The 12,449-nt window shown below is 30.3% G+C and overlaps 1 protein-coding gene across 1 annotated transcript; it reads right to left on the reverse strand.

Annotated features, from left to right (window-relative positions):
* Nucleotides 1-3,688: 3,688 nt before the first annotated feature.
* On the reverse strand, nucleotides 3,689-5,696 carry LOC134710665 (uncharacterized). Its single transcript, XM_063571051.1, has one exon. It carries the CDS (start codon nucleotides 5,651-5,653, stop codon nucleotides 3,689-3,691), a length of 1,965 nt encoding a protein of 654 aa, XP_063427121.1. The 5' UTR covers nucleotides 5,654-5,696.
* Between the last annotated feature and the right edge of the window lie 6,753 nt (nucleotides 5,697-12,449).

Genomic DNA, 12,449 nt, shown 5'->3' on the forward strand with positions numbered 1-12,449 from the left:
TGTCATGTGTGAATTATATATAATATCTTTTATTTGGGAATATGTAGAACAACATTCTTTTTAGACGGAAATAAATCTAGTGTTTTTGATAAATTACTTCAAAAAGTTTTATTTCAGCTAAAAAGTGATTCATGGGAGTTCGCTTTGATATTCGACATTTCTGTTAAAATATCATTAAATTGTATGCATTATTTCCTAGTGAGAAATATAATAGCTAAAAAATTTATCATAAGATGGAAACGAATGTATTACTGAGTTTCGTTTACGGTTTCAATAATTTCTTTGTGCGAAATTGAAATTTGAATACTAGAAATGTTTAACTAATTGATATGGATTTACCTGTGTTCTATACCACTAATAAATGTTCATTTTGTTAAGTCTGTGTTCAAAATTGGTTTGAATATTCTATGATCAAGTTGGAATAAAATGATACAAATAATTAAAATAGTAAAAATCAAAATCAATTTATTCAATTTATGATATGAAATGTGAAGGTTGAAATATGGCAGGGGATAGCTTATGAGGTTTTTGACTCAATGACCTGTATCGAAACATCAGCCGCATTTTCTGAAAGTAAGGAACAAAACACTGCACAATATTACGGTAAAGTAATACATTAAACACACTACTAAATATACGATTCTGGATGGATTGGCATTTAATAATCAAAATATTTGATTATAGATAATACACATTAAAAACATATAAATAAATTGCTGTGAAAAACAGATATGAGCTACGATGAAATTTTATAGACCACAATATATCGGTAATAAAAAAAATTAACATTATTATTTTTTTTTGTTCAATCATTCATGAATTTAAAGTGAAATAATAAAATGATTCGCTTACATTTTGTTTAGCATTTTTACAATTACATAAAGAAATGTAGAGTATACACTTATAACAAATCTTTATGTATTTAAAAACCACAAGTAGTACATGTAGTAACATATATACAAACCATTGTAGGTTACATATTTGCAGATCATATATTCGAATAAAACATTAAATTTTAGATGCTACAAAATAATAACACCAAATATGTAAAGAAAAACATGCTAAATAATATACAAGGTTGTATGTTCAAATCATATGACGAATATTATAAGAAGATATATTTGAGGTTATATGTAAATTAGCAACGGAACTTGTCTATTTTAATTCAATGTGAAGACATGCATTGAAATCAAATTGTTAAAGGTTGGAGTATATATTGAATTCAAATGAAGATTCACATAGGTAATCTTTAACATCGTAAGCAAAATATATAACGTAAAATGTTCATTGCGGTTAAGAAAATTTCCGATTTACACATATAACATATGTTGGTGTCTCCACACAATAGCGACATGTTTTCGAAGATTTAGATTGTTAGATACCAGAATATTCGTTATTATGTTTCCTATTCCCCATTGCGACATTTTGACTAAGTTTCAATTAATTTGGTGGTTGACGCATACATAAAAAGAAACGATAACACTTTCAAGCCGCCCAGTCTCACTCCTGTTGGAGTTCATTCGGTTCCATCAGTTTGTAACCTTTAATTGCCTTGTTAAAACGTTTTATGATATTTCAAAATCGGCAAACTACCCAAGCCTTGATTAACGACTAGGACTCTTCTTTTTTTGGTTTACTTCTGGTGTTGTGTCATAAGATCAGTAATAAAATAATGCGTTTTGTCATAGACTTGTTCCTTCTACAACAATATTGAATTTGGTAGATGTGGTAAAACTTCGAAAATAATGGTTAGTTTGGTCACTTAGCTTATTTTTAAAATGTCATTGCAATGATAAAGCAATTTTCCATCTCTTTTCTGTATAGTTTTACAAAAAAGAATGAAAGAAAAAAATGTGCCATAAAGAGGTGAGATAAAATAAGGTTGGTCCCCTCTATAAAACATTCAGTATGTCTTCGGAATATTCAGGAATTGTCAAGAATTTCAATAACGGACGGGAAACAGACTAAGATAAAGTAAGCAATGAACCACAGTAGATTCTTTGTGAATATCATCCAATATCTATTCTTTTACAAATATACTATATTATCATGTAATAATCTTTTAAGGAACATAATGAATTTGGAACTGACTAAAAAGAAAATGAAATTAATTTGAAGTGAATTTGCGATTTCGTTACAATTCAACTTAAATTATTTGTTTTAGGAAAATGTTAAGTATCCTTCTACAACAACTGTTTTTTTAGGATTATAAGTGCTACATTGGCTTTTTTTTTTATTATAGATTTGAAAACCGACAATTGAACCATATTGGCCGCTGTAATCAAACAAAAAAAATCATATTTTAAATTTCTATATATCTTTTCCCCCTTTAACAGATTGGCTCATGTTAAATGTTACATTAATACTTTGTTTACCCAATTATAATTTCTAAAATTTCTAAATATATACCAAATATATACAAATATATACGCTTTCCCAACCACGCAAACTAAAATGCAAAGAGCGACCTTTCCCATTGGGGGAAGGTATGAAGAGGTCATTTTGGTTTGCTGCCATGATAAAATACGAAAACGATGACATACGATGTTCATAATAAGTAATTAAATTATAGATACTTTTGATAGCATCTTGAAATAGTAATGGTTAAGAAAATAAACGTTGAATTGAAAAAAGCAAATTGACATCTACATACCTTTCCATTGTCTTTAGAATTGTTAAGGTGGTACCTAACACTACAGGGAGATAACTCTGTAAAATCAGCTAAATGTTTTAATTACGTTATGTTTTAAGGGAATATTAAGCTTCTCGATGATCAAAATAAGTGTTTGTCAAACTTCTATATAACCAGTGTATTTTTTCTGATAAAACGGTTGGTTCGAATCTTTTGAAATTTGTATATTTTTTGTCAAAGGGCCAAAGTTAATACTCTGTCAAAATTTTATGAAAATTAAACGACCCAAATAAATTTTCGTGAAGGTGTTGGGTACCACCTTAAGACTTAATAGTTAAGATACTCTTTACCATGTACTCTTTAAGATTTGTGGGCAGAGCTTGAAAAATTCAGCCTTCCAAACACTCCATCTTGAAATATTTTTGGTGATAATTAATGTGAAACATGTACACAGAACAACATGTATGTTATGTCGCATCAACACCTTTTATCATATTTTAAAATAAAAAAAGAAGATGTGGTATGATTGCCAATGAAAAAAGACTCCCCAAGAGATCAAATGACAGAGATATGAATTAAAATACATATAACAGAAAAATAGAGTCATACATGTTGTTCTTTGTACATGATCATACATCCCAACAACAAAAAGACACCAAGTACATATATATGAGAGTACTTGCAGTTACTGACAGCTAGTTCAAAGCCAATAACAACTAATAAAAGAATCATTCATCTAAGACTAAATTATCAATCAGAACGCATCAAAAATACAATGGATTTAGTGAAAAGACGTCACAAACAGTCACAGAAAACATGACCTAGTGCAATGCTAAGATACAGAAATCGACAAATTGTAGATCCATGAAGGCGCATATGTATAAGACAAAAACATTGTATAATTTAATGATAATGCATTCATTTAATATAATAATGTTAATGATTTTTTTAATACATCTTACAAATATCAATTGGCAACGATTGCGTCCAGAATCGTTACGGTCAAAGTAAGTGATCTTGTATTTCCTCTCTCAGATACAAAGACAATAAGTTGGCTTATCCAAGTTCTCGAAGTCTAGTTGAAGCGCTGGTATAATTGACCTTGTCAATTTGGGCAATATAGTTAAAATACTCTCTGGCTGAATCTGTTGCACCCAACATCTGAGCTACTATACCAACAAATAAGGTGGATCGTAAATGATATATACTAACACTGCCATTGGCGGGACGTATTTTTTTAATCGACAGTTTTAAGTCTTGCATAGCATCTCGACATGAAATAATGTCATGCAGATGAAAGAAACACAAAAATCTTAGGAAATGTCCAAATGCTAATGGATGAAAAAAAGTATTACCTTTCATATCATCCTGTTGAAGTTCTTTTGGTAGGATTTGTGATTTCAATGCAAAATGAAGATAAGTGATTGTTATTTTTTTTTTAAAGGTAGTTAAAAGCTTTTCTTTTTTCATCATATCCAGTGCAACTTGTTGTTTTGGTGTAAAGATAATCCTAGTTTTGCTTGAAAATAAATGATCACATTTCTCATCTGTGAAATGTGACAAAGCATAATCTATAAGGTCTAATGATATTAAGTAATTTTCATGGACATAAAAGAAAGATGCTACCATTAACCACCCAGTTACTGCATCTGAATGTAAACCAATCAGCAAATGACTGAGGTCATACTGGTATCTATTGTATTGTTGTTTGTTATTTTGTGCATGATGAGTGTATGATTTTGTTTGTAAAACCTGGTGTGCTGCAGACATAAAGTATAGAAAAATGTCATTGGACAAAACTGTTTTACACGGATGACGTAGACATTTCAGTAATACACAGGATCTTCTATTATCGAATGGAATATGGAAATAGTGCGAGATTTCTAATATATACTTTACTAATCTAGTATTGATATTAAGTAGTTTGTTGACTGCAGTGGGAAATTTAGTGTAATCATGGAGTGTTTCAGATGCTGACAAACATTGAATTCCTTGTTGATATATATTTTTAAGTAGATTGCTTAACTTTGTCTTTTTTTCCAACTCTGTACTTAAACGCAAGGTAAAGAAATTAAAGTCAGAAATGAAATAATGTAACAATGTTGAATATTCTACACAGTATAAAAGCCTCTGTAAACATGCCATGAAACATGGTATGATATTGTCTGGCCTCCAAGTAGTCGGATTTGCGTCATCAGAAACCCAAAACATCAATGTCTTTAAATAGTATGAACACAGTAAAGTTTTCAAATCTTCATCTTTTTCTATTATTTCTTTCAGAACAATTTTAAGCAAAGCGTAACAGAGCAACTGTGTATGATTGAAAGAAAATATCAGAAATTTTTCTGCCACAGAAAACGATATACGCCATTCCAAATCTTCATAGATTGAACCCTTAAAACCAATTGGAACAAACAAAACACCATTCATTATAATTTCATTAACAATTTCAGGTGACAGCCATGATGAACGTGGTCGAGTGATCCACGGAACAGCTTGTAATATCCAGTTGTCACATTGAAGGCAGAATGCAATATCAAGTTTGCCTTCATCGTCTGATATACATGGACCATGGATTTTATTAAAAGACATAGGCCGGTCTTTAGTTATTATTTTTAAAAAACTTTGTTTATATAGTTTATTTGACAAAATATACTTTATCCCATGCAGCTCTAGCACATTTCTGTGATCTTTGTGTAAACTGGTGTAATTTGTATGTAGAAATAAACGTGTAAAACATGGATGTGTTTCTGTTGTGTCCATAATTAGCGCTGTCCTCTGAGCTTGGACATAGTCTCTTTCTGATTCATACACTTTAAAGTCTTGATTAATAAACATTACATCGATGTCACTTCCTTTCAAATCCAGTCCTTCACTTTTACTGCCACTGCTTATTAGGAATTTACAGGCAGTATCAATAGCTATGAAAGTTAATCTCCTACCCTTCACTTCTTTGTCAGATCCAATTTTCCAACACAGATAGTCATACAAGTGCAGTGATTCTGTTTTATTTGCAGACATTATAAGGGTTCTTGTAGGTATTCTACTTGTCTTATTTTATTTTTACACCTAAAAAATAATCAATTTTTCACAATTAAGATTTGACAAAAAAAATCCCTTATATATTTACATATACCATAAAAATCAATTGTAAAAAGTATAGTTTTATCTCACATCTTATATTATCATTCTTTCTTGTTCTACTAGTTTTGATGACAGAAGCACTAAGCTCCATGTATAATTGAAGTAGAAACATTGTTTCTTTGACATTTCATATCCATGCAATGATGTAATACCTATGTTTAGAGGATACGTGTTTCTGTGATGATTGTTTAACATATTTAGAACTACTGATTAGAATGGTGATTTATAATTATGTTCTAAATTTTATAGCATGCCTAGCTCTCTACATAAAAACTACTGCAACAAGGAAAGTCAAAAAATCAAAGTGGGATATTAAACACATAGGTAGAAAACTATCTGACAATTCATGGTATAAAACAGAAAATTACCAAAAGACAAACAGTAGTATACAACAACACAGAAACTAAGGTAGCAATACACAGTTAGAAATGTAGTTTCGCATTTTTGCTTTGGGGGAAGTTATTTATATGCAATAAAATCAATTTCAGATTTGATGACTAGTTAAGCCTTCAACGTAGGTTTATAAGAACTATAAGATAATTTGACATGTTTTATTGCCTATTTTCTTATTTACAGTACATTTTTTCATAGCCAGATCAACCATTAGTCAGGCAATTATTATTATGTTTAAGTACACTTTTTTTTCTCACGAATTTTTTGACGCAATTTTTACAAAAAAATGAGACGACAGGCATGGTTTTTATTTGATCTCTTGAAAAATATATGTAAACAGTTTCAGAAAAGATATTTTGCAATGCTTTATAGCAAATAAATGCAATCGATACATTAAAACCAAACTTTATTTAAACATTTAAACTACCGGAAATCAAATCTTCTGAAGATACTGATAACATACGTATGCACATGTATGACACAAACAGCAGACTTAATTTATAAGAAAGCAAGGAAAAATGGATGCTAAAATTCAGGTATATAAAGTGTTCCCCTTACTGCATATTGATATCTAAAGACTGGACAAAATGAATCCCGACGACTTGGGGAGAGATGCTTCGGAAAGGAAATCTGGTCTTGCTCCACAAGTGAACTCAGTTGTGTTTTTCGTTGTAGTAAATATAAGTATTAATTGATATTTCTTATTCGAGGTCGGTTTTACTGAAACTGTAAAACGGACGACGGCGGATGTGGAATTTTCTCGCTGTATTGAAGACCCATTGGTAGCCTTCGACTGTTTTCTGCTCATTGGTCGGGTTGTTGTCTCTTTAACATATTCCTCTTTTCGATTCTCAATTTTGTGGTATTTAAAATAATTACAATCAAAATTACCAACACTGATATTGATTCGTTAAGAATGTTAAAATATCAAAATTTAAACTTCTTTTTCTGGTTTGATTATTAAACAATCAATTAGATTTAAAATACTAGTATGCACTCTGAAAATATGTTTACATTATTTGCTTAGGTTCCGAACTTATAACAACACATAGATAAAAATGTCATGAATTTAAAGCTTACCTCTTACTTTCAATCATAATAAATGTATACCAATTGTTTATCTTTGTGTTCGTATTGATGGTAAAGGAAGTTTTAAGTTTCAATGTTAGAACGTATTTATATGCATCATGTGACTTCCATAAAAGAGCTAACTTTTTTATTTTTAAGCTAATAAAATTTATACTTACAGTTTCCGCAATTTAGTAGGGCGTTAAGAGGAAATTATAAAATATCTTGTTTGAATCTAAATAAAGATATATAACAAGATATAAGGACGACAAAACATTACATCAAAGTATTAACTGACTCGCATACTTTTGTATATTTTTTTTCACAGAAAGCTCGAAATGTAGAAAGCTTATTTTATGCAGTCTATCAAAACACTATTGTTTCAATCAACTAATCTTGAATATGATTTGACTAAACAACAGCTTGTTTAACATATAGGAATCTTACAAAAAAGTGTAAATGGTCTCTAATTAGTATGATACTAAACCCCTAACAGATGGGATTGTTTCTGATATTCATATGATGAAGACATAATCTTTCAATCAGTTTGAATGAGGTCTGGAATTGGCCTGTAAGTTAACTGCTAGTAGTCTGTTGTTATTTATGTATTATTGTCATTTTGTTTATTTTCTTTTGTTACATCTTCTCACATCGGACTCGGACTGAATTTTAATTTGAATATTTTTGTGAGTTTACTTTTCTACATTGGCTAGAGGTATAGGGGGAGGGTTGAGATCTTACAAACATGTTTAACCCATCGCAATTTTGCGCCTGTCCTAGCTAAGGAGCCTCTGGCCTTTGTTAGTCTTGTATGATTTTTAATTTTAGTCTCCAGAGGCCAGCTGAAGGACCTACGGGTGCGGGAATTTCTCGCTACATTGAAAACCCATTTGTGGCCTTCGGCTGTTGTCTGCTATATGGTCCGGTTGTTGTCGTTTTGACACATTCCCCATTTCCTTTCTCAATTTTATCTAATACATCTCCTCTCCACGATACTGGGTTCGACTGTCAACATGTTACTGATCAGTGAACGCGATCACTATCAGCAAATATTTGATCGTTAACATTGAAAAATGAACCGCAATTTTCAATAAATCAATATATTAGGAGCTGCGGGATGTATTAGGTACGGGGTCTCAGAATATTAGGAACAGGTGTGTGGCTTAGATTTTATATAAAAAAAACACATTTATATATTGTAGTCATAGCCCATTCATAGATTTCTCAGTTATTAGAAATACACTTTTTTTTAAAACAGCATATATATATATATATAAAGATAACTTATCGATTTAGAAGAGAATAAGTTAAAATATATAGATGGAATCTTTTGCAATTCATATTACCAATAAAACAATTATTGTTTAAATGGAAACAGAAGAATATAACAAAGAAGAAGATTTTAACCCCTTTTTTATTTCTTGTTGATTTTTTAGACAGTTCTAAGAAAAGTATGTATGTGTTAATGATAAAATCAAATTTAAATTTTAGAGTATCATTAAAGCAATTAGTCTTTGGACATAGAAATTTTGACAAAAATCATTTAGGTCTGAATTATTTCCAGACAATCGTAGTTTTTTCTATATATCTAATCAGAAATTGACAAAGGTAAATGTTTATCAAATTTTTGTTCGAGAATACATAAAAAATATAACGAAAACAGAACAACGAAATTTAATCTATTACTGAAGTCACTAAAAAGAAGTTAAACGATTGATAGAATAAAACATAATGTATTAAGATACCAAAGGGACAGTCAAACTCATAAATCTAAAACAAACTGACAACGCCATGGCTAAAAATGAAAAAGACAAACAGAAAAACAATAGTACACATGACACAACATAGAAAACTAAAGAATAAACAACACGAACCCCACCAAAAACTAGGGGTGATCTCAGGTGCTCCGGAAGGGTAAGTAGATCCTGCTCCACATGCGGCACCCGTCGTGAAGCTTATGTGATTACAAATCCGGTAAAGAGTCTAATTCGGTAGGTCAAATTCATGGAAGGCGATTGTAGTTACGACGTAAGGAACATATCCGATATCATTTGTGAAACGGTTATTCCATAACAGTCAATCAACTCGTGATGGCGTCCGTAAAACTTACGAAGGGATGATTTCAACTTCATCAGTTTAATAGCTTCCTTGTGAGCAGTAACGCTCTATCTAGAAAATCATGATAGGAAATGCAAGCACGGGAATATCGTATCAATTGGGAGATATAAACCCCGTATACAGGTTCTGCTGGAATGTTGCTACTTAGAAATGGAAAGTTCACAATTGGAAAGCTGAAATCATCTCTTTTGTCGTAAAATTTTGTCTTCAACCGACCCTCATTGTCAATTTCTAGATGCAAGTCAAGATTTGCTAGGTTGTATCACATCATTTTTGCTTTTGTATTTAGATCATTTATGATATTGAATAAATTAAACCATATCAAATATATCATGAATAGTTTATAATCAAAAGTTTAACATCTTTTTGTACTAGAAAGTATGGTTGAACTTAATTTGAAGTTTACTGTTTCGTCCATTTTTGGTAATATCCTTCAGGGGTTGCTTGGTACTTGTACATACTTCAATTGTGTTATTGTGTTGTGTTATTTTTTCTATTGTGTATCGTTTTCTTTTTGCGAATGTTATTCAGATTTAAGAAGATGTGGTATGAGTTCCAATGAGATAACTCTCAATTCAAGTCACAATTTGTAAAAGTAAATCATTATAGGTCAAAGCACGGCCTTCAACACAGAGCATGCAAAAAAAAAACAATTCAAAGAACAAACGGATGATTATGATAATAAACAATAAGCTTGTGTCACGATCAACAGGGAAGAAGTTGTAATGTTTTGAAAAGGAAATTATTCTAGGATATTTGATGTAACATCATATAGTCATATTTCAATTAAGTAGTGATTCATTGGATTTCCCTTGGTATTTAACATTTTTTTAAATATTATATTTCAAAATTCAGATAACTTGCAAGCGAATAATTCATCATCGATGTATCTTACCTTAATTTGACAAAATTGAACCATACAGGCTGCCAATAGCGAATTATAATCTCACTTTTTCACTTTCATAAATGATTGGACAAAAACATTATAATTTAAAAATTTCTAATGTATCTCAAAGCTAGTATGCCTCTTTAAGTTACTTGACATAGATTTGCATGTTTTAATTATGTGGCACTCATACATGTCCTTTTTGGTAAGTCCTCGTTCAAAATTAATTTAACAATATTCTTTTAATATAACAACAGGGAAACAATGATACAAATGATTTCGTTTGTTTTAAGTTATGAAAATAAAAATCGATGTATTAATTATGGTATAAAATTATAAAGAAAACATATGATTGCAGAAATCTGATGAGGCCTTGATCTTTATAACCTTAATCGAAATATCATTTGTAATGATCTTTCGAAAGAACGTCATCGAACACTGTATAATACAATGATAAAGTGATATCAACGGTATAAACTTCTAGAAATACGATGCTTACTTAGATAAGCTTATAAAAATGTCTTTTGGAGAAAGAATACCCACTGATAAAAATAAAAAAAGAAAACTTATGATAACCAGTCTGGTCAAGGATGATTTTTTCCAGGAATAAATGGATCAGTCCTATACCAGTCTGATATTAAATAAACTCATCATAAATACCAAGATTTGTCTACAAAAGATCAGCAAGTGACGCTCGATTTAAAAAAAAATGCCAAATAAAGAACGAAGTTGAAGAGCATTGAGGACCAAACGTATAAATATTATTTTTCAAATAGTAGATGTGCTTAAACAAGGAAGAAAGATTGTTACTTTATTTCCGAGTAGCCTTTTCTTTAAGATTTGAATGCGGTGATAAAGCAATTTTCCAACTCTTTTCTATTTTGTTTCTTTTCGTTTCGATACGGTATAAATTTACATAGCAAGAACATTTGTGCCATAACGAGGTGTGATAAACTAAGTAATGAGCTTCAAAAGTTTTTTTTGTAGTATCAACCAATATCATTTATCTAACAAATATTTCATATGATCATGTATTCGTTTAAAGGGACATAAGTCATATTGTACTTACTAAGAAGAAAAAAATAATTTGAAGTGAATTTGCGGTATATTTACAGTTCTACTTTAATGATTTATTTAAAAAAAAAATAATGTTTCGTACAGCAATCGTTACTTTGGCATTAAAAGTGTTAAATTGGTTATGATTAATAGATTGAAAACCAAATATTGGTAAGGAAATATCTTACCGGCAATATTATTTCACCTCCACTATTGGTTGATATTTTAAATTGAAAGCAGATAAAAGCAATTTTTTTTATCCTAATCTAGTCGTTTCATATTTTTTTCAATTGATTTTTTTAATTAAGTTTTCATGTGGACCAGTTTTCATTACGATATAGTAATTTGAAGATAAAAAAATGTGCATGTTACTATAAAGATATAGGAAGATGTGGTGTGTGTGCCAATGAGACAACTTTTCATCCAAATAACAAATTTAAAAAATTAAACCATTCTAGGTCAATGTAAGGCCTTTAACACGAAACCTTGGCTATGTTTGTTTTAATGCATACACAAGAAGTAAAAACATATAAATCAACTATTGCAAACATATTGATACGCGTCCGGTCTTGCTTCATTCCTTATCATTTTGTTTCTTATCATGATTAAACTCAGTTTATTCGATCTACGAGATCTGAACGTAAATATGCAAACTTCTTCCGCCTTAATTTTTGATGTTCGAAAATTATAATATTTTACTTACACCACTGAATAATCATTTCTGTTTATTAAACATGTATTCTTAGTTAATATGTCGTGATCTGTTAACTGGATTGTACATATATTAAACAAACATAATCTGTTTTGATTTGTTTTATCTCAATCGATTTATTACCTTCGAAAAGCGATATACTACTATTGCCTTTAATTTGCAGCACTTTGTATATTAAACCTGTCCCCTGTTGCAAAAAAATTGAAATATCATCTTGCTAAGTCGTGTTTACAAATAACCAGTAAGATTGTGTCAATATAAATACAAAATTGTAGAAAATAATTGTCTAGTGAACTCTTGTGGTTCTTACAAAATAAATGACAAACGTGATAAATTTCATGAGTCCGATCGCTGTTTTGGATTTACCTTCACCAGGAACGCTCAAGCCCGAATGTTTGAAAGAAAAGCAGTATGACTCTTCAAAGGATATTTCTGACGTA

The sequence above is a fragment of the Mytilus trossulus genome, chromosome 3, assembly GCF_036588685.1.
Source record: "Mytilus trossulus isolate FHL-02 chromosome 3, PNRI_Mtr1.1.1.hap1, whole genome shotgun sequence".
Taxonomy (NCBI): Eukaryota; Metazoa; Mollusca; class Bivalvia; order Mytilida; family Mytilidae; genus Mytilus; species Mytilus trossulus.

What these genes read in the sequence shown, in the direction of transcription:
- LOC134710665 (XM_063571051.1), bottom strand. Translation starts at nt 5,653, where the DNA reads ATGTCTGCAAATAAAACAGAATCACTGCACTTGTATGACTATCTGTGT.